We start from the raw sequence: 23502 nt of genomic DNA, 5'->3' as shown, positions 1-23502 counted from the left end.
GGTTCTCAGGGAAATCTGAAAGACACAGTCCTAAAGCGACGTTGTTTTTAGCCTGACTCTGTGTAGCCTTTGTGTTTAATGGGCCTGTATCTTGTTTTGTTTTACAGCATTTTTTCTTCCTGATCAAAGATTATGGCAGCTGGCTTGATATTGGAACAAGGTATAGTATACATTCACTGTGTATAGTATAGAATATCTATATATGGTGTAGAATTCTTAAGACTGTAGTTAAAAAAAGAAGTAACTTGTATCGCAATCTCTCAAGAAGTAACTTGATTCTTGAAGCAAGCAAGCGTCGCAAGCAGCAGTGACTTCTGGCCTTTAGAGGTGAGACCCGTCCCTCCAGTTCTTGCGTCGGCACGTTACCAGCTGTTCTCCTGGGACGCTGTGAGGGCAGGCGGGGTCTGAGAGGAACACAGGGCAGCAGGCAGGTGCGAGGAGAGCTGCTGGAATCTGGGCTTTCAGGGGGGCTCACTCCGGTGTCTGCATTCTCCTCATCTCTCAGTCTGTCTGGACGACAGTGAACGCTTCAGGTTGCAGTGTGAATTTTCTGCTGCAGTTTACATTTCAGATGGTCATCATGTGCCTCCTGGAATCTTCAGTGTGGAGACATTTTAACACGGGATCCCTGTAACATCATTACTTCAAGTATAATCTGAACAAAAAGTCAGTCTCCTCCTTATTGTGATTTGAACATCAAGGATGGCCACAGTCTGTTAAATTTCTTTTCTTTGAGGGGAAGAAAGTGAGGTTGATTCTTTTACCGGTCTGTTTTCAAATGCAGTCAGAGATAGAATACATTTCTATAGGTGAATTTTATTTCTTTAGTCAGTACTTATTCAGCCAGGGATTGTGCGGCTTGGACGAGCCCCCGGCTCCCGGTCCTCCCCTCGGTCCCCTCCTCTGAGGCCACTCGGTGTGTCCGCCCTGGTGTCTGCGGACCGTCTGCCTCCCTCTGCAGTCAGCCGCTGGGAGTCTCTCCTTCCCGGTGCGCCCGGCACATAGAGGGTGCTTCTCCGTAGGCCGTTCGTTTGGTCTCATGAGCCTCTTAAGCCTGCAGCTTAGGGAAGTCCGAATGTGTCCTCCTCACCACCCTCTGACCCCAGACTGGCCAGGCAGGTAGTGGTCAGAGCAGGTCTTTAACCCAGACCTCCTGGGGTTGATCTGTTTCTCCCAGGCTTCAGCTGTGAGCCTGTCAGCAGCTGACTTGACGTGCCTAATCTTCTGTCTCTTGGAGTCGTTTCGAGTGAAGTGGCCCATGTAGCGCGTTCAGCACAGTGCCTGGCGTCAAGCTCGCTCCAGTAAGTGGAAGCTACTGGTACTGACATCACCCCGCCGTTCTGTTTCTTTATCTTTCAGACTGTTTCTTGTGTTGACACACCTCTCCTTACTCGCTTCATAATTTAAGTTTAGATACAGATCAGAGTTTTGTTTGGAAAATATCCTGACGAAAGGTAACATTTTGACACGTGAGACTTTATATCTTATTTTTAATTGTAGTCAGGTATACATAATACTGGAGAGGGAAATGGCAGCCCACTCCAGTATTCTTGCCTGGGAATTCCCATGGACGGAGGAGCCTGGTGGGCTACAGCCCATGGGGTCGCAAAGAGTCGGACACGACTGAGCGGCCACAGGCACATCCGTAGTATAAACTTGACCACCTTAGCCCTTGTTGAGCGCAGGCTCCAGTAGCACTAAGTGCATCGCGCTGCTACCCGGCCGTCATTAACGTCCCCCTCCACAGCTGTTTCCTCCTGCAAACAACTCACTTCTTCACCTCCACCAGCCCTGGCAGCCATCCCCTTGTTTTTTGGTGGGAGGGACCTATATTGGTTTTGGCCCTTATGAAGTGCCAAAGAAGGAAGAGGACGTACTTCTCACCTGAAGACTGCTGCTGCTGCTGCTGCTGCTAAGTCGCTTCAGTCGTGTCTTGACTCTGTGCAACCCCAGAGACAGCAGCCCACCAGGCTCCCCCATCCCTGGGATTCTCCAGGCAAGAACACTGGAGTGGGTTGCCATTTCCTTCTCCAATGCATGAAAGTGAAAAGTGAAAGTGAAGTCGCTCAGTCGTGTCCGACTCCTAGCAACCCCATGGACTGCAGCCCACCAGGCTCCTCCGTCCATGGGATTTTCCAGGCAAGAGTACTGCAGTGGGGTGCCATTGCCTTCTCCTCACGTGAAGACAGGCATTATTAACTTCTTCACAGCATCATGAATTTATGTTATACAAACTAAAGATCTGGTTTTCTCTGATTAGCTTGAGGTTTATCTTTACATGGCAGGTTTTTTTCTTCAAAGTACACATTTCACTGTTGTTATCAGTAATAACAAGCATAAAACACAAAGCATTTTTAAATATCCATGGTCTCAATTCAACCAGGCAGCACCAGTGAATTGCTGGGGATGAGAAGCACATTCTGGAGCTCTTGGGGAGCTTAAGGGTGGAAGCAACCAGGTGAGAGCAGAGCTGTGGGATCCAAAGAACATTCAGAAAAGAAGATCACCGAGGTGTTACAGAGAGAGCAAGTAGGGAAAGACGTGAAGACATGTGTCGGGCTAAACAGCAGTCATTGATGAGCTTGGCCAGGGACGGTTCAGGGCTAAGATTTAATACTTGATATCTGTACTGAATCAAATTCATTGATGTCTGGGTGAGGACTGCAAGCCAAAGATAATCATTTTTCTCCTCTCTACCAACTCTTCAATGAAATAACAAACCCAGCCAAAATCAAAGAGAATAGAAAAACGATCATCAGCAAATGCAAGTTCAACAGATTTCTGGAAGATGGATAATCTGAGAGAGGAAGCAGCAGCCCAGAGCCTCTTAGCAGTCCTGCCAAAGGCCGGGCACTCTGACAGCTCAGACAGTCAGACGGTGACGGGGCGCATAGGAATGAGGAGGGGGGCCGGGGGTGACCTGACCATCTCTGTGTCCAGTGATGGAGCTGGCAGTGTCCCCACACCTCTCCTTCCCCCATCCCCATGCAGAAAAGATTTCACTCCCGGGGAAAACCTGAGGACAGCTGTAAAGAGACAGAGGTGACCGCTATGTCCAGGTGCTTCTCACTCCTAGGAAATCTGTCTCCACTCGAGCGTTTGTAGCTCCCGTTGCCCCCGGCCCAAAGGGCGGAGAGAGGCCCCTCTCCTGCTCATCCCAAAACATGACCTAGCGATTTTTATTACACACCCACAACTTACTGGCAACTGCCCTATTTGGGAGGTAGACTTAGAGAAAAACAGACTTCCTTAAAAACCTAAATAAACGCGCCCTCTAACTGATACTTTGAATTGTACAGCAGTTCTGTCCCGAGCCGTCTACCCAAGAGAAGGAAAAATAGGTCCACAGAAAGGCTTGTATGGGAATTTTCATAGTAGCTTTGTGGCTCAGATGGTAAAGAATCTGCCTGCAATGCAGGAGACCCTAGTTTGATCCCTGGGTCAGGAAGATCCCCTAGAGAAGGGAATGGCAACCAACTCCAGTATTATTGCCTGGAGAATTCCATGGACAGAGAAGCTTGGTGGGCCACATAGTTCATGGGGTTGTAAAGAGTCGGACATGACTGAGTGACTAACACTTTCTTTATTAATAATCAAAATCTGGAAACCACCCAGATATTTATCAGCACTTGAATGGTAAACAAATTATGCTATATGCATAAAATAGAAAACTTCTTATTAATAAAAAGAAATGAATGACTGATGAACTCAACTACATGGATGAATTTCAGATATTTTATAATGAGTGAAAGAAACCTGGTACATTAAGAGTACATATTGTAGTATTCCATTTATGTAAAATTCTAGGACAGACAGAATTAGTCTACAGTCAGAGAAAGCCGATCAGTGGCTGTCTGGGCCTGGGAATTATGGTGAGCATGACTGTGAATGCGTGTGTGGGAACCTTGGAGTGATGGAAGTGTTCCGTGTCTTGAGCGTGCTGACGGGTACATGGGTGAATCATTTGTCAGTATGCATTTAACTGGATACTTAAAATGGTTTCATTTTCTTGTATATAAATTATACCTCAAAGTTGATTCATAAGGAAAAACAGAACTAAAATAATTGCCTAAAATTGACATGAGTAGGGTATGGTATAAGTCAACCAAATCCTCCCTCTCTCCTAGCAGGAACTTAATAAGTGATGTTTTAAATTGATGCATCAATAGAGCAACATTAAGATACTAATTCATGCCATGGAGGCAACCCCCAGCAGGTCTAAAACAGGAGGAGGTTAGAGTAGTTGCTTGAGAGGTGAGCAGGAGGAACGAGGCTGTCGCTGTTCAGTTGAGTCTTTCTCCATTATTTTGCTGTTTTAGTACTGCATGTATGACTCATAAAAATGAAGGGAAAAGGCATAAGTGGAATGGGAGGTCAGGAGGTAGTTCTCAGTCTCGACCACTCTCTTAAGCTTGCTTGGAAAGGGGAGGAGAAGGAGGGCAGTAACCACCTGGGAAAACCCAACCTCCTTTTGAGACTTTGTTACCGTTTCGTTTCACTCATGAGCCCTTTGAGGGATGATATCCTAGTTGGAAGGCATGAACCTCCCTAGATCTGATTGAAAGTACAAGTGTTAGTCTCTCAGTCACATCTGATTCTCTGAGACCCCATGGACTCAAAGCCCCAGGCTCCTCTCTCCATGGGATTTCCCAGGGAGGAACGCTGGTGTGGGTAGCCACTCCTTCTCCAGGGGATCGTCCCGACCCAGGGACTGAACCCAAGTCTCTGGCATTGCAGGCGGGTTCTTTACCACCTGAGCCCCCAGGGAAGCCTCTGTCTAAGTTGGAGCCCAGCACGCAGGCCCAAATAGAACAAGCTCGTTCCCAGAGCAGGGTAGTGACCCGTCCGCACAAGTCAGAACCAGGCTGCGTGTTGCAGCAGAATCACACCAGCCATTGGGTATTCGAGCTGTGGGCTCAGAGACAGACAGGCAGCTAGCTCAGAGGGCAGGGGTCCGTCTGTGCTCTGGAAATTGCAGAGCGAGACGGAGGCTCACACTTGGGTGGGAGGCCCAGGACGCTGGGCACAGGCTCCCCCGTCTTGGCTCTGTCGACGCTGGTATCACCACCGTGTTTACAGGACCCTCGGGTGTGTTGGTTCACGTGATCTTTATCTCGGCACTGTGACGTAGACATTGTTTTCCACAGCAAGATATGCTCACTGCCTCATTTTACCCCGAGGACCTTGTGGCCCTGAGAGCCTGCGACTCACTGGTGTCATGGAGCCTGGGAGGAGTTGAACAGGTCAGGCAGCAGCTCTTGGGTCTCACAGCTGTGTATCCCCACTGTCCTTCACTGCGTCTCCCTGGAGAGAATTGCCCCAAGTCCTTGTTTTGTAATTCTGATAACCTATTTGGAAAAGTGGCTTTGTGTCTAATCCTATATTTGTGATTGTTGCAAACTTTTGAATAATATAAATTTAGGATCTACAGGAGAAAGAGATACTGATTAGAAGGGAGTGAGCCGAGAGTTAGGGCGTCTTCAGCCAGAAAAGAACTGTTTGGGGCCAGGAGCCTTTGTTAAAGGTACAGAGCAGAGTCATTTCCTCGAAGAGAAAACGCTGAGACACAGGGAGTGAGGCAGGAGGTGGCTTTCTGCTAGGAGAGGCTGTCGCGGGGCAGACAGGGTGCCAACGGGTGCCACATACCCTGGCACACACTGCCAACCACACGGCTGGCACAGTGGCTTCTTGTTTATGTCAGAAGAGACAGCAGATAGTCTCGCATCCCTGTTTGAGAGAAAAACCTTCTACAGAGAGAAGGCTCTCTTTCTCGGGGAGTTGAAAGAGTTAAAGACATGCCACAGTATCGTGGTGACCCTGAAATTCTGAGGCTTTGCGTATGCTCTAGAAGGACTTCTGCTGGGGCTACAGAGTCAAGAGCAAATTCAGGAACGTCGTGATGAAGCAAGATGCCCCCAGGCAAGGCCCCGACAGGAAGCCTCCTGAGCTGTGCCGCCTTTGCCGACCTTGGTTGCCTTGTACTCAGTATTCCTCCTGAGATTTCTTTTCAGCATTGGATCCCAGAATTCAGGACCTTTTCCCCCTTTACCCACTGACTTAGTCTTCCCTGCTTTCATTCGACGAGTACTTACTGAGCAAGGACTCTGCGCCTGTCTGTCCAATTACAGGCGTCCCAGCCTCCTGCTCACACCCGTCTCCTGGCAGTCCCTCGTGGACCCCATTCCTTTCAACACTGTTGTTCCCGTCTCCTTTCTGTCACCCGCAGTCTTTCATCTAAGACTTAATTGGCAGAATGTTCCCCTCAACACACACCCCTCAAATTACCTTTCTTTTCTTCCTCTCTAATAATATACTGTTTCATCAAAAAAAAAAAAAAAAAGAAGGAAGGAAGAAAAGGTGAGGGCTGTTGAGGAGGCAGGAAAGAAGGGAGGGAGGGAAAGAGAGAGGGGAAGGAAAAGAAGCCTCTTTTGAGCATCTTGTTTTCCATCTCCTGGCATCAGCCTCAGCCCTTAATCCACTCTGGAAGTCCTGTATTCTTTGTCCCAGAACTACTTTTTCTCTTTCCCAGACTTTCATGTTGCTTATTTAAAGATAGTCACCATTTTTCTCTGGAAAATTCTAGAGTGTCTTTCTTTAGAAATGTTCAATACAGCTTGTTTAAGGAATTTGATGCAATCATGTTTATCTCTCCTCCCTTCTGGGGTCCCTGAAACTTTCCAGAAACCATTTAGAGGATTGCATTGTTTTGTCATAGAAAAAAACTTGTACCCAAACCTAGGGGAAAGCCAGATTAAATTAATTAGCAAATGAGGAAAGTGAAAGATTACTGATTATTGAGAAAGGTATTAAATTGATATAATGTGTATATTAGTAGCTCAATCATGTCTGACTCTTTGCAAGCCCCATGGGCTGTAGCCCTCCAGGCTCCTCTTTCCATGGGATTCTCCAGGCAAGAATATTGGAGTGGGTTGCCGTTCGCTTCTCCAGGGGATCTTCCTGACCCAGGGATTGAGCCCAGGTCTCCTGCACTGGCAGGCAGATTTCCTACCACTGAGTGTTTAAATGTCACTTACTGCACACTGTGTATTCAGAGTTGTACATGTTATTTCATTACTTTCATGGCAATGATATGAGGAAAGTATAATTATTTCTGTCTTACAGAGGAGGAAACTAGCTCTGAAAGGCTTTAGCAATAACGTGGCATACCGAGGTTCCATTTTTTTGTATGTGTATACATTTAATATACAGATCATTTCTTGAGAAGAAATTATGTAGTGAGCACTCTCACCATCCATAAAGCATTCCCAGATGTTATCAAGGACCCAAGATAAACGGCATTGCCTCTTCCAGACTTGGTGATGCCCCACCCTAGAGACAGATGACTCTGCATCGGAGTGTTTTGTAGCAAATTCAGGCACTGAGTGCGAGATTCTAACGTGTAACTTATAACGGATATTCCAGCCCTGGAAGCATCTGGCCCCTGCTGTCAGGTTGTAAGACAAAATAACTGTGGTACGAGGCAGCGTGTGGTTAAGGGCTTGGTGAGTACAGAGCAGAGGCCGCTTCACTTCCAGCTTCAGTGACCGAGAACATGCTGTGCAAGGTCGGCATACGGGCTGAGCCCTGAGTGAAGAGTACAATTTCAGTTGGGAACTTAGAGGTTGGGGAAGAGTATTTTTGGCAGATAGAATGGATATGGGCAAAGCAGAGAGATAAAAAAGCCCAATGCCCTCATATCTGGAGTGTGATAATTAGAATTTCAGAAACCATTGGTTTTGGATAAAGACATTTCTAGCAAATAGCTTTTGGGAACCTTAATTTGGAGAACTTTGAATACAGAACTACAGTGTACATTCTGTTGGCAAATAAGTGAGGAGCCGTGTACTTTGCTTCTGCTGGAGCTGTGATATTTTAGATGTTACTTACACAAGTGAATCATTGCCTAAGCGTTAGGAATCTTGACTGCCTCTTTTATGCAAGTGCATTCCATGTAGTGAACAGTGACATGGAATGAGTGTCTGGAAACGAGGCACTGACCACACCCGCGCCACCGGGGCGATGACAGCCTTGTCCCCGGGGCTTCCTGGTGTCATGCCCCTAACGTTCAGGCTTCAATTCACTTTGACCCTCTGAAGTTCTTCTGTGCTCCCAGGCACAGTTTTTTCCAGCTCCCTTTAAGGTCAGTCTTCCCAGGCTGCCGTGATGCTGCAGGGCCCCTCACCACGTCAGAGTACTTTGCAAAAATCCACTGTCAGCTTCTACTATCCTTTCCCTTGATAATTATAAAATTTGCCTTGAAAAAAATTATAGTAATATATATATATATAACATAAAAATCCCACCTTAATCATTTTAAAGTGTACAGTTCAGCTCAGTTCAGTTGCTCAGTTGTGTCCGACTCTTTGCAATCCCATGGACTGCAGCACTCCAGGCCTCCCTGTCCATCACCAACTCCTGGAATTTACTCAAACTCATGTCCATTGAGTCGGTGATGCTATCCAACCATCTCATCCTCTGTCGTACCCTTCTCCTCCTGCCTTCAATCTTTCCCAGCATCAGGGTCTTTTCCAATGACTCAGTTCTTCGCATCAGGTGGCCAAAGTATTGGAGTTTCAACTTCAGCATCAGTCCTTCCAGTGAATATTCAGGACTGATCTCCTTTAGGATGGACTGGTTGGATCTCCTTGCAGTCCAAGAGACACTCTAGAATCTTCTCCAACATCACAGTGCAAAAGCATCAATTCTTCAGCGCTCAGCTTTCTTTATGGCCCAACTCTCACATCCATACATGACTACTGGAAAAACCATAGCTTTGACTAGATGGACCTTTGTTGGCAAGTAATGTTTCTGCTTTTTAATATGCTGTCTAGGTTAGTCGTAACTTTTTTTCCAAGGAGCAATCTTCTTTTAATTGCATGGCTGCAATCACCATCTGCAGTGATTTTGGAGCCCAAAAAGATAGTCTGTCACTGTTTCCACTGTTTCCCCATTTGCCATGAAGTGATGGGACCGGATGCCATGATCTTAGTTTTCTCAATGTTGAGCTTTAAGCCAACTTTTTCACTCTCCTCTTTCACTTTCATCAGGAGGCTCTTTAGTTCTTCTTCCCTTTCTGCCATAAGGGTGGTGTCATCTGCATATCTGCTGCTGCTGCTAAGTCACTTCAGTCGTGTCCGACTCTGTGCAACTCCATAGATGGCAGCCCACCAGGCCCCGCCGTCCCTGGGATTCTCCAGGCAAGAATACTGGAGTGGGTTGCCATTTCCTTCTCCAGTGCATGCAGGCATGCACGCTGAGTCGCTTTAGTCATGTCTGACTCTATGTGACCCTATGGACAGCAGCCCACCAGGTTTCTCTGTCCATAGGATTCTCTAGGCAAGAATACTGGAGTGGGTTGCCATTGCCTTCCACATATCTGAGGTTATTGATATTTCTCCTGGCATTCTTGATTCCAGCTTGTGCTTCATCCAGCCCAGCGTTTTTCATGAGGTACTCTGCATATAAGTTAAATAGGAAGGCTGACAATTTACAGCCTTGATGTACTCCCTTCCTGATATGGAGCCAGTCTGTTGTTCTATGTCCAGTTTTAACTGTTGCTTCCTGACCTGCATACAGATTTCTCATGAGGCGAGTCAGGTGGTCTGGTATTCCCATCTTTTGAAGAATTTTCCACAGTTTGTTGTGATCTGCACAGTCAAAGGCTTTGGCATAGTCAATAAAGCAGAAGTAAATGTTTTTCTGGAACTCTCTGGCTTTTTCAGTGATCCAAAGGATGTTGGCAATTTGACCTCTGGTTCCTCTGCCTTTTCTAAAACCAGCTTGAACATCTGGAAGTTCACAGTTCACATACTATTGAAGCCTAACCTGGAGAATTTTGAGCGTTACTTTGCTAGCATGTGAGATGAGTGCAATTGTGCGGCAGTTTGAGCATTCTTTGGCATTGCCTTTCTTTGGAATTGGGATGAAATGTGACCTTTTCCAGTCCTGTGGCCACTACTGAGTTTTCCAAATTTGCTGGCATATTGAGTGCAGCACTTTCAAAGTCATCTTTTAGGATTTGAAATAGTTCAACTGGAACTCTTATCACCTCCACTAGCTTTATTTGTAGTAATGCCTCCTAAGACCCACTTGACTTTGCATTCCAGGATATCTGGCTCTAGGTGAGTGATCATACCATCATGATTGTCTGGGTCATGAAGATCTTTTTTGTACAGTTCTTCTGTGTATTCTTGCCACCTCTTCTTAATATCTTCTGCTTCTGTTAGGTCCCTACCATTTCTGTCCTTTATTGTGCTCATCTTTGCATGAAATATTCCCTTGATATCTCTAATTTTCTTGAAGAGATCTGTATTCTTTCCCATTCTATTGTTTTCCTCTATTTGTTTGCATTGATCACAGAGGAACACTTTCTTATCTCTCCTTGCTATTCTTTGGGACTCTGCATTCAAATGGGTATATCTTTCCTTTTCTCCTTTGCCTTTTGCTTCTCTTCTATTCACAGCTATTTGTAAGACCTCCTCAGGCAACCATTTTGCCTTGCATTTCCTTTTCTTGGGAATGGTCTTGATCCCTGCCTCCTGTACAATGTCACGAACCTCCGACCATAGTTCCTCATGCACTCTGTCTATTAGATCTAGTCCCTTGAATCTCACTTCCATTGTATAATTGTAAGGGATTTGATTTAGGTCATATCTGAATGGTCTAGTGGTTTTCCCTACTTTCTTCAATTTACGTCTGAATTTGGCAAATAAGGAGTTCATAATCTGAGCCACAGTCAGCTCCTGGTCTTGTTTTTGCTGACTGTATAGAGCTTCTCCATCTTTGGCTGCAAAGAATATAGTCAATTTGATTTCGGTGTTGACCATCTGGTGATGTCCATGTGTAGAGTCTTCTCTTGTGTTGTTGGAAGAGGGTGTTTGCTATGACCAGTGTGCTCTCTTGGCAAAACTCTGTTAGCCTTTGTTCTGCTTCATTCTGTACTCCGAGGCCAAATTTGCCTGTTACTCCAGGTGTTTCTTGACTTCCTACTTTTGCATTCCAGTCCCCTATAATGAAAAGGACATCTTTTTGGGGTGTTAGTTCTAGAAGATCTTGTAGGTCTTCATAGGACTATTCAACTTCAGCTTCTTCAGCGTTACTGGTTAGGGCATAGACTTGGATTACTGTGATAACTGAATGGTTTGCCTTGGAAACAAACAGAGATCATTCTGTCGTTTTTGAGATTGCATCCAAGTACTGCATTTTGGACTCTTGTTGACCATGATGGCTACTCCATTTCTTCTAAGGGATTCCTGCCCAACAGTAGTAGATATAATGGTCATCTGAGGTAAATTCACCCATTCCATTCCATCTTAGTTCACTGAGTCCTAAAATGTCTATGTTCCCTCTAGCCATCTCCTGTTTGACCACTTCCAATTTGCCTTGATTCATGGACCTGACATTCCAGGTTCCTATGCAATATTGCTCTTTACAGCATTGGACCCTGCTTCCATCACCAGTCACATCCACAACTGGCTGTTGTTTTTGCTTTGGCTCCATCCCTTCATTCTTTCTGGAGTTATTTCTCCACTGATCTCTAGTAGCATATTGGACACCTACTGACCTGAGGAGTTCATCTTTCAGTGTCCTATCTTTTTGCCTTTTCATAGTGTTCATGGGGTTCTCAAGGCAAGAATACTGAAGTGGTTTGCCATTCCCTTCTCCAGTGGACCACATTTTGTCTGTATTCTCCACCATGACCCATCTGTCTTGGGTGGCCCTACACAGCATGGCTCATAGATTCATTGAGTTAGACAAGGCTGTGGTGCATGTGATCAGATTGGCTGGTTTTCTGTGATTGTGGTTTTCAGTCTGTCTGCACTCTGATGCAGAAGGATAAGAGGCTTATGGAAGCTTCCTGATGGGAGAGACTGACTAAGGGGGAAACTGGGTCTTGCTCTGATGGGGGGGCCATGCTCAGTAAATTTTTAATCCAATTTTCTGTTGATGGGTGGGGCTGTGTTCCCTCCCTTTTATTTGACCTGGGGCCAAACTTTGGTGAATGTAATGAAGATCATGGCAACCTCCTTCTAAAGATCCCATGTAGGCACCGCTACACTCAGTGCCCCTGACCCTGCAGCAGGCCACCGCCAACCCACGCCTCTACCTGAGACTCATGGACGCTCATGGGCAAGTCTGGGTCAGTCTGTTGTGGGGTCACTGCTCCTTTCTCCTGGGTTCTGGTGCACAAGGTTCTGTTGTGCCCTCCAAGAGTCTGTTTCCCAGTCCTCTGCAAGTTCTGGCAGCTCTATGATGGGTTAATGGCGACGTCCTCCAAGAGGGCTTATGCCATGCCCAGGTCTGCTGCACCCAGAGCCCCTGCCCCTGCGGGAGTCCACTGCCAACCCGGACCTCTGCAGGAGACGCTCACACACAGTTCTGTCTCAGTCTCTGTGGGGTCCCTGGGTCCTCGTGCGCACAAGGTTTGTTTGAGCCCTCTGAGCGTCTCTGGTGGGAATGGGGTTTGATTCTAAACACAGTTTCACCCCCCCTTCTGTCTTGCCGCACCTTCTCCTCCGCCCTTGGACGTGGGGCATCTCTCACCCCCCCTTCTGTCTTGCCGCACCTTCTCCTCCGCCTTTGGACGTGGGGCATCTCTCACTCCCGCTTCTGTCTTGCCGCACCTTCTCCTCCTCCCTTGGATGTGGGGCATCTCTCACTCCCGCTTCTGTCTTGCCGCACCTTCTCCTCCGCCCTTGGACGTGGGGCATCTCTCACCCCCCCTTTTGTCTTGCCGCACCTTCTCCTCCGCCCTTGGACGTGGGGCATCTCTCACCCCCCCTTCTGTCTTGCCGCACCTTCTCCTCCGCCCTTGGACGTGGGGCATCTCTCACCCCCGCTTCTGTCTTGCCGCGCCTTCTCCTCCGCCCTTGGACGTGGGGCATCTCTCACCCCCGCTTCTGTCTTGCGCGCCTTCTCCTCCGCCTTTGGACGTGGGGCATCTCTCATCCCCGCTTCTGTCTTGCCACGCCTTCTCCTCCGCCTTTGGACGTGGGGCATCTCTCACCCCCGCTTCTGTCTTGCCGTGCCTTCTCCTCCGCCCTTGGACGTGGGGCATCTCTCACCCCCGCTTCTGTCTTGCCGTGCCTTCTCCTCCGCCCTTGGACGTGGGGCATCTCTCATCCCCGCTTCTGTCTTGCCGCACCTTCTCCTCCGCCCTTGGACGTGGGGCATCTCTCACCCCCGCTTCTGTCTTGCCGCACCTTCTCCTCCGCCCTTGGACGTGGGGCATCTCTCATCCCTGCTTCTGTCTTGCTGCACCTTCTCCTCTGCCTTTGGACGTGGGGCATCTCTCACCCCCGCTTCTGTCTTGCCGTGCCTTCTCCTCCGCCCTTGGACGTGGGGCATCTCTCACCCCCGCTTCTGTCTTGCCGCACCTTCTCCTCCGCCCTTGGACGTGGGGCATCTCTTCACAGCCGCTGCAGCGCCTACTGTCTTGCTGGGGCTTATAGTGTACAGTTCAGTTTTATTAAGTGATTTCACATTGTTGTACAGCTGATCTCCAGAACTTTCTCATCTTGCATAACTGAAACTCTGTACCAATATCTCCCCATTTTTCCTTCCCCTCAGCCCCTGGAATCCACTGTCTACTATCTATCTCTCTGAATTTGGCTACTCTAGGTACCTCATGTAAGTGAAATCACACAATATTTGTCCTTCCGTAACTGGCTAATTTCACTTAGCATAAGGTCCTCAAGCTTCATCCATATTGGGGCATAGATCAGAATTCCCTTCCTTTTGAAGGCTGAATAATATTCCATTGAATGTATATATCACATGCTGTCTGTCCATTCATCCATCCGTGGGCACTTAGGTTGTGCCACCTTTGGCCACTGTGCACAAGGTTGCTACAAGATGGGTGTTCATTTTATCCATTCAAGTCTCTGTTTTCAGTTCTTTGAGATACATGCCCAGAAATGAGACCGCTAGATCATATGGTGGTTACACTGTTACTATTTTGAGAAGCTGCTGTCGTGATTTCATAGCAGTTGTACCAGTTTATTGCTATTGATAGCGCAGAAGATTCACCAACTCTTCTTTTCTTTCTTTGATAGTAGCCACCCTGATGGATGTGAAGTGTATCTTATTGTTTTGATTTGCTTTTCCCTCATTATTACTGATGTTGAGCATTTTTCATGTGCTTGTTGGCGATTTGTATGTCTTTTTTTTTTAAGGAAATGTCTGGTCAAGTCCTTTGCCCGTTTTTAAATAGGGTTATTTTTGTTGTTGAGGGGTGGAGTTCTTTATGTATGTTAGACTTTAACCTCTTATCAGATAAGATGATTTGCAGATATTTTCTGCCATTCTGTAAGCTGCTTTTTGACTTTGTTGATTATGTCCTTTGCACAGAAGTTTTAAATTTTGATGTAGTCTAGTTTAATCTATCTTTATTTTTGTTACCTATGCTTGCTTGGTTTTAAAACAGGCTTTGAGCCATTACAAAACTCAAATTTAATATCTAGCGTGATGTTCTTCTTGGCATGTGTGTGGTACCTCTGGGCCTATTCCTTGTATTCCTTTACACAACCATCATGGGAATAAAGTGTTCATCAGAGCACAAAATAATAGCAAAAAAGAGACTGCAGAGGCATAAAACACACAGTGAGCATCATTCAAACCAAGGGAACCAGAATGGGGCCTTAGCACTCCTAGCCTGTGATGCACCAACAGCCCCTCACTGCAGCACTAACCGTGAGAAAAGGATGTTAACTCCATGTGCCAGCCCTATACTTCACTTATGATAAATATGAAAATAATACATAGTTAATTGATGCTATATAGGGTAAAAACTATGCTTTAGAAATATTTTGTAGTAATAGTATTTTCTAAAGGCAGCCAGCTGCCCTGCACATACAGTAACCCTGGTTTACCTGGAGCAGTCCTGGCTTATGCCTTTTGTTCCAGTGTAATCATTACATCCTCATCTATACAACATTAAAAACCCAGAGTGCATGGGAAGAGGTTAAAGGCATGGCCAGGTAATAAGCCTGCTAAAGCTCAGTTTATCTCAGTCTCAGCGCTTCATCCTCACTGGTCTAACTCCCCTAGGTTAAATGGGATGCTTGCTCTGAGAGACGATTGCAGAGCTCAGTTCTATTCATCAGACTGAGGGCACTGAACTAACCTACGTAAATTCCCTGAATCCTCTGCCAGTCATTCCTCCTCGGTCTGCTCTGCTTGTCTTCTTTGTCTATTATTGTGTTGTACAAAAGATTCCCACTTAAGAAAGGAAGACGATGAGGGTTGGAGAGATGGAAGAGGTTGGGATGGAGAAACAAAATGAACTCTAAGTTAGTAGAATTGGGCTTCCTAAATGGAATTGCCCAGTTGATGCTACACAGTGAGGTTTTTGTTGCTGCTGCTGCTTCTGTTGGTGAGTTAGGACTCTGAAATCTTCCTTTCACATCCTGTATGGCAGTAATGGTATAGAGAGCCGCAGGGAACCACGTGATATAGGTCTAAGGGGCAGAAGCGGTTCATGTATCTTCATATACATCTAGTTGATTGCCAGAAAAGGACTTGGATAGTGGGGGAAAATACACTTTAAGACTTAAAAGTTAAGCACCATATAACAAGGTTCATATATCAAGACTTCATGATGCTACTTTTCCCTGCATTTTTCCCCTGCATTTTATTTGTGAGAATGTTGGTCTTAGTTTCAGCTTTCTAATTATTCCTCTGCGAATATACATTTGAAACGCTGAGCTGCTCCTTGTCATGTTGCAGATATTGTTAAACTCACTGGTGGAGCTTCCTTAATGGGAGCTTGGGTCATATGAACTGTGCCCCTGCGGTGGTTCGCCTTGGTGGCAAATCTTACCTCTAAAGCCCTTTGTATCAGTGACACAGCTGATAACTCCAGCCGCTCCCTGCCCATTATCCTCAGGGATGCAGTGTTGTCCTTCTGTCCTCTCTATTTTATGCTCTTTAAATGTATAAATGGTCAGAGTCTGTCCCAGAATTTGAGCGAGGACTCAAATGCAATACACGAATGCAGCCTGTGTATCTGCAGTGTCTGTAGTATCGTTTGGGGACTGCAGCAGGCTTTCAAAATAGGCTGGAGAGATGCTTCAGCCGTTAATTCCAGGTTAATAATGGTTTCTTTAAAAATAAAGATTGAATCGCTAGGGCATGAGGCAGGATATCTGTTTATAAGTGTAGTTCAATATGTTTGAAGTGCATCTTTGGAGTAGATCTTAGCAAAATTAAATTGAGACTCTTAAAGGAATACACTCCAGTCAGTAGGACCAACTAAAACAATGGGTGTAAATTCAGTGGTTTTCTGGAGAACCTTCTGGCATTGGGTGTTGTTTTTTTTTAACAGCCATATGAAAAATATCCTACCCAGGCTGTGAAACTGAGTGGGGCCAACCGAGCTATAATTTCGTATTTTCTTGATTTAATATTTTACAGTGTTTCTTCACTTATGGCAGGCCATAAACTTTACAGAGTATTGCCTTTATTTTGCATTCTGAGAGAAGTAGTATTTTTTTGAACTAGAGAAAAAATGGCTATTGAGGGAGCTTTCATAACTATAAAAACATATGTAAATTTATGTTCTAAACGTACTTGACGTGAGGTGCATCGTCATCCTCCTCAGTTGGGGCTTTAGTTTGACAGCAGGATTCGTTTGGACTCTGTCTCCTCCAAGCGCTGTTGTTACACGTCGCCGCAATATAAGTGGCAGCTCCCGTATCATTTCTCCTTGTGGTGAAAACTTACCATTGAGTTCAGTGATATTTTAATATCCTCCTAAAGGTAATTAATAAGCACCATAAAATCTCTTTACTCTTGACAGTGAACATTAAGCTTTATTAAAATTAATGATTCTCCACCTGTGTCTTCCCAGTACATCTGACAGATAGGACCAGCTTCGATTGCCCATTATCCTAATTAAGAAGAATCATCAACCTTTTATCACCCATTGTGTGGGTTGAACAGACCTGCCTGGTGGTTCTGTATCCACACGCCTTGCCCCTCCACCATCTCATATGATGTACACCTTGAGAAAAAGTGAAAGTGAAGTTGCTCAGTTGTGTCCGATTCTTTGCGACCCCATGGAGTGTAGCCTATCAGGCTCCTCCGTCCATGGGATTCTCCAGGCAAGAATACTGGAGTGGGTTGCCATTTCCTTCCTCAGGGGTTAGAACTGCTGATTTAAATGACAGAACAGTCAAGAGGAGAGAGTGGGAACAGCTGAACTCATTTCAGATAGAAATTTGATGCTCCTTTATCTCTGCTACGCTATGGTGGCTCCCAGACTTGATGGAAGCGATCACAAACTGAGTACCTTGGACTCGGTCGCATGGAGACTATGAGACAACGAGCTTCACAACTGTTCCCTGCCGACTGTGTTAGCTTAAACGAGCCAATAGTGCGTGATTTCAGGCCATTTCAGGTCGACGAGATAGGTGATGTGTGGAAAACCCTTTAGAGATAGATTGTCACTCAAATTGAGGCGGGGTCACCTGCCTTCTGGTTTTACAAAACTTACTTTGTTCAGAGATCAAGTCATTTAATATTTTAAAGTTTTTAAAAAATATTAGAAGTGATAAAAGGCCTAAAAGTGATAGCAGAATTTAATGGAAAAAAAAATCATCTGCTGTAATATAATCTTTTTGTTTTTATGGCTTTATTGAGGTATAATTTATATATCATAAATTCCATCCATTTTAAAGTTTTAAACGATTTAAATTACTTCAGTGACTTTCAGCAGATAGATGGATTTGTGCAACCATCACTACCATCAAGTTTTTTCATCTTTCCGTCACCCAGAAAACGCCCCCGTGCCTGATTCTGGTCTATCCAGTTCCCATGCCGAGCCCCAGGAAACCGCCAGTCTGCTCTCTGTCTCCACAGGTTCGCCTGCTCTGGGCACTTGGAGAAATGGATCGGGTGACATGTAGTCTTTTATGTCTGGCTTCCTTCAGTCTGTGTGACGTTTCTGGCATCCCCTGTGTTGTGGCGTGTCAGTATTTTGTTCCCTTTCACCGCTGAGCCGTGTTCCACCATGTGGACGGGCCACACCCTGTGCACACTTTCTGGAGTGTACTCTCGTACAACCTCATGGCGTTGCTTTCATCTGCCTGCCTCCTGACCTCCTTGCCTGCTCTTCCCATGGAACACGGCCTCCGCAGGGAACCAGGGTCAGTCTGGGCTGCCTGGATTTGGTCCTTAAGGCTGTAACCTGGGCAGTTTACACTCCCTCCCTCCCTCCTCTCACCGCTGACTCCAAACTCCAGTCCCTGGGTTGGGGAGTGAGCCTTCTTACATAGCATGAACAAGTTATGATCGTATTGGGTTGAGGATTTTTATCTCAGAAACCATTGCAGATTTTGAAATGTCCTGTGAGGAATAGAAATGGCATAGAGGAGGTATCTGTGGAAATTATGAGCTCAGCCTAAGAGTGCTGTGTCTAAACCTACCATAATTTGTAGTCATCTCATGAAAAGAAATATATCATAAGCTCATTGTAGAAAATACTGAAAGCACGTAGAAAAAATAAGAAGTCAACTGTAATTCAGCCCCCGAGTCCAACAGATTGATATATATCGTTTTAGTTTTAATTTATATGCAAATGTATTCAAGGTTGGGTTTTTTTTTTAAGTTGACTTTCTATGAAGGTCACGTTTCCCGATGTCATCAAATAGTTTTGAAAATTTGAACGTTGTTATGATGAGAAGGATACAAGGAGAAAGATGGTAGGGAGAGAGTTCAGAAAGACAGGTGATATCACTTATGGTTTAGACTGAGGTCACTGTAAGGAATTAGGAATTTATTCTAAGTATGAGGCAAAGCATTAGACTCTTTGCAGGGATGTATTTGATACGCTTTACATTTTAAAGCAACACTGTGGCCACAAGATGGAGAACCCATTGAGGGGTCAAGAAAGGGAAGAGGTCGACTGCTTAAGAGGCTCAGCTAGAGATGATGCCCTTGAACTAGGGCAGCGATTCAGAACAGCGGCAAGAGGCTAGATTGACGAAGTATCCTGAAAGAGAGGCAAGTGGAATCTGTTAACGGACCGGATGTGCTGGAAGAAGACGATGCGAGTCAGGACTGGCTGCTGCCACACCGTGCAGCGTGAGTGTGGGCCTGCGTGCCCCGCTTGCCTTTGCAGAGCAGGCGGGGCAGAGCCACCCTCCTGTGCTGTCTGGCTGAAGTGGAGCAGCTAGTCTCTGAATGTTTTCCATCTTTGGGGGCCGCCCCTTTCCTTGTCCATCCGTGACTGGAGAGAGTAGGCTTTTGTTACCACGTTGGGTTGTTTGGGGTTCTTAGTCTATGTCTATTGGCATTTCTGGTTGGCCAGTTTCTGCCAGCAAGAATAAAATCCAGCAAATTCAACCACCGTGTCATTCCTTGGGTCCCAAGGTTCCTGACCCATCTATCGTCTTTCCACTGTTCAGTCTCCTTAGGTTTATTTTATATACAGCATCCAGAGGTTTTAGTTGTACTTGGCAGGAGGAATAGGGGAAAATACACCTACTCCATCTCCCGGAAAAGGAAAGTTTTCTGATTTTTTTTTGTTTGTTTGAAAGCTTCTAGTGTTCTAATACCATGTTTTCCGGGCACCTCTGTGCTGTGATGAGCTTGAATTGCTCCCCTTTGGAAGACACTTAAAGGAAGATCAGTCAACCAGTTACCAACTTCTGTGTGATAAAATTTCAGCATAACTCACATAATTTTAGTAACATAATATTGTCTATTTTGGCATGAGGTTTTTAAGAGTATTCTGTTAAAATGAGTATCTCGATCATTTTGTTCCCAGGAGGGCTCTATAGAATGAGAAATGTCATCATTTTCATTTTTAAGTAGATAATTATCAGTGATTTATGTCCACTGTGGCTACTAAAGTTGGAAAATGGCTTTGTGAAATCTTCATAATTAAGTGGTAGATAAGATCTATATCATATCCATTCCATGTTAAAAAATATACCAAAACACATATATACAAACACATACACACATAAATTTAAGCAGGAAAGAAGTCCATGTCCAATATTCTGTTCCATTATTTTTACAATGAAAACAAACATTTCAAAAATCTTGCCTTAATGATAGTATTTGTCTAGCAATTAAAGATCCAATTATATTGTTTTCTTTTTAGGTCAGAAGCCTACCCTAGTCCAGAACCAGATTTCTGACATAACTAGTTCTCATTCTTATTTTTTAATTAGCCAGTTCTTTTTTTCTATTTCAAATTTACTTTATAAGGTTAATCAGTTAATCTAGAGAAAGATTCGAAATAAGAATGCCCTAACCAGTGCCATTCCAAAGAAAATATTATGAAACTATAAATCTTCATAATTGGAGATTCTTACTTAAAAGCTTATAATACCAAAAATAAATAAAATAAATCTGCTTAGAGTAGAGGCTCTTCTTTTCTGGCCTGAGGGCCTTACCCATTATGGGTAAGCACCCTGAAGCTTTGCCTAAGTTGGTATAGAGCCAGCAACTTGACATTTGGGGGGCTGCCCACCTGTTGGACCAGAGTTATTGGGGGAGTGGGAGGGTGGACTGCAAGCCTCTTTTCCCTTTTTCCTTATTAGTCTCCATGTCCCTCTAGGTGATTGTCCTATTTTACATTCACCCAGCAGTCACTTTCCCAGATATTCTTAAGACAAGTTCCCTGGGGCCTGCCCTGGGGGCCATCCTTGCGAAGCAGCTTGTTGAAGGGTGTAAGTCTCAGTTCAGTTCAGTTGCTCAGTCGTGTCCAACTCTTTGCAACCCCATGGACCGTAGCACGCCAGGCCTTCCTGTCCATCACCAACTCCCGGAGCCTGCTCAAACTCATGTCCATCGAGTCAGTGATGCCATCCAACCATCTCATCCTCTGTCATCCCCTTCTCCTCCTGCCCTTAATCTTTCCCAGCATCAGGGTCTTTTCCAATGAGTCAGTTCTTCGCATCAGGTGGCCAAAGGATTGGAGTTTCAGCTTCAGCATCAGTCCTTCCAATGAACAATCAGGACTGATCTCCTTTAGGATGGACTGGTTGGATCTCCTTGCAGTCCAAGGGACTCTCAAGAGTCTTCTCCAACACCACAGTTCAAAGCATCAATTCTTCGGTGCTCATCTTTCTTTATGGTCCAACTCTGGTCCAACCCTGGTACAACCCAGGGATTGAACCCAGGTTTCCCACATTGCAGGTGGATTCTTTACCAGCTGAGCCACCAGGGAAGCTGGGTATAAGTTTATTATGAAGTTAGATTCTTAAGTGTAACTCTGATAGGCCTAGTAAATAAGTAACTTGCCAATGTCATCCGAAGCTTAGCTTGGCATTCACTGTGGGAGACCTCTGCTTTATTGCACATTTGTCAGATCTATATCCTCAATTTCTTTCCATATTTGCAAATTGATTATCAAGCCGTGGACAATGTAGTATGGTGCTTAAAAAGAAAAACTGAACGTTTACTATTGCTGATAGATGGGAGCTGGGATTGAGTAATTCTAATAGTGTTCTTTTTCCAGAAGTCTGGCACGCAGTGGTTTGACTCAGATTAGCAGAGAGATGTGTCCTTTTTGTTTTGTTTAGACTCTTTGACTAAAACTTTCACTTCACTGAATTTGAGTTTGAGTAACATCTTTCTTTCTTTCTTTGTGGCCTGTATTTTTGTCAAAGTATGGAATGCCATGCTCTAAAATACCATATTCCTGAATCTGGGGACATCCTGGGGAGTCTGTGGCTGTGATTCAGAGGATATGAGAATTATAAGGGGGAAGTTATATTTATTTTTGTAGAAGCCAGATGTTTAAACTCAGTTTCTAATGGTGACAGAAACACAGGCACTGCTAATACCAGTTTCATGTCAGATTATAGTTGTTGGCGTTGTCTCAAAATGTTACTTACTTTCATTACTACTTCTGCAACAAATTCATTCTTTTTAACATTTTGATATCTATTTAAAAAGCATTCATATCCTTTGTAATTTATGTATTTTGTATATGCAGTTGGCCTTTGAACAACATGGATTTGAACTGCATGGGTCCACTTATATGTGGAGTTTTTTTTAGATAGTAAATGCTGCAGTGCTAATGATCTGTGGTTGGCTGAGGGCAAAGAGACCAAACCACAGATACGTAGGAACCTAGGATGCTCAGGGCCAACTATAAAGTTGTAGATCGATTTTCAACTGCTCAGAAGCTTGGCACCCCTAATCCCTGAGTTGTTCAAGGATCACCTGTATGTTTGGAAATGTTAGCGGAGTCTTATGGTCTTCCTCTTGAGTGTTCTGTCCGCCTGTAACATGTTTCTTTTTCTCCTGCAGCATCAGCCACTACGTGATTGTCATGTCCAGAGTCTTATGGTCTTCCTCTTGAGTGTTCTGTCCGCCTGTAACATGTTTCTTTTTCTCCTGCAGCATCAGCCACTACGTGATTGTCATGTCCATGACCATCTTTATGGTGTTTCTCAACTGCCTAGCTCAGATGCTCACGACAAGGAAACTCAGTCTGTATGGCAGACCCAAAAGCCACGTCATATAAAGTTTCCAAAGCCATCTTTCAGCATCCAGGGCCTGTTTCTCGTTCTCCTTTTCAACTAAAATCTTGTCAAGGATTCATTAAGAAGATGGAAATCAACGTGTAACACATTCTGCATGTATAAGGAAATTACATGTGGAATTCTGAATTTACAGGTTATCTGGAATAAAAGAGCTTCCATTTTATTGAGGTTTGGCATGCGTGAAATAGTGGTTACACCTGTGGAAAAGCCTCGTAAGGCATTCTCCATTTTCATTTTTCCCTCTGGTTGGAAACTCTTCTTCTCACTGATGTTTCAGAGCAGCCGTAACCATCTCCAGCCCCCACTGTACAGCTTCCTGTAACATGCTCCTGAGGGGGCAGTGCTGATCACATCCGGAATCAGTGCACTGGCTGAACTTGAAGGAAATCACCAGGTGGCCCCATAAATATCCATCAGCTCTCAGCACTGGTTTTGCAAGTAGTTCTAATGACTAAACAGCACTAGAAAAACAATCAGGATGTGGAGAAAAATGTTTGCAGGTGTTTTTTAATTGTAAGACTTAATAACTTAATTTCCATAGCTTTTATCATGCATTGTTCCAACAGAAATCTTTGATTAATTTATTTTCGGGGTGCACGGCACGCGGGGTCTCCCCCAACCAGCGGTTGAACCTGTGCCATCCATGCACTGGCAGCGTGGAGCCCTAACCCCTGTGCCTCCAGGGAAAAGCCCCTGACAGGATTGTTTAACCAGTGGTTGCACTTGCTGGCACCGTCATAAGACTCCATGTTGAAACTGCTTTTCTTTCAGGTTGTGCGACAGGCCCAAAGTCTTCTTATTAAATTTTAATTTCTATTTATAAACTAAGTGTAATGGACAACACATCTTGAGAGTAATTTTTACTTGGATTTTTCATGAAGTGACCTTTACATATCACTGTGGAGTTGGATGTTTGCCCATGATGCGCCAGGAGAGTCTGGCTGATGCTAGGCTTTCTTGGTCTGAGTCCCATTAAAAAAAAATAATAATTGATTTTAAA

At 45.0% G+C, this 23502-nt stretch overlaps 1 protein-coding gene across 10 annotated transcripts in view; it reads left to right on the top strand.

The window, feature by feature from the left end:
* Nucleotides 1-22669, top strand: part of PIGN (phosphatidylinositol glycan anchor biosynthesis class N) — a 106677-nt gene extending 84008 nt beyond the window's left edge. For 9 of the 10 annotated variants that reach the window (XM_055559709.1, XM_055559717.1, XM_055559716.1 and 6 more), the window contains 2 exons: nt 108-160; nt 22360-22669. In XM_055559709.1, coding sequence (XP_055415684.1) covers nt 108-160; nt 22360-22483 — 177 coding nt within the window. In that variant the 3' untranslated portion in view covers nt 22484-22669. The other variant, XM_055559712.1, reaches the window with a different exon arrangement.
* Nucleotides 22670-23502: the final 833 nt, after the last annotated feature.

Source organism: Bubalus kerabau, chromosome 21 (genome assembly GCF_029407905.1).
Source record: "Bubalus kerabau isolate K-KA32 ecotype Philippines breed swamp buffalo chromosome 21, PCC_UOA_SB_1v2, whole genome shotgun sequence".
In the NCBI taxonomy this organism is placed as follows: domain Eukaryota; kingdom Metazoa; phylum Chordata; class Mammalia; order Artiodactyla; family Bovidae; genus Bubalus; species Bubalus kerabau.
This window is presented reverse-complemented; position numbering and strand designations above follow the sequence as displayed.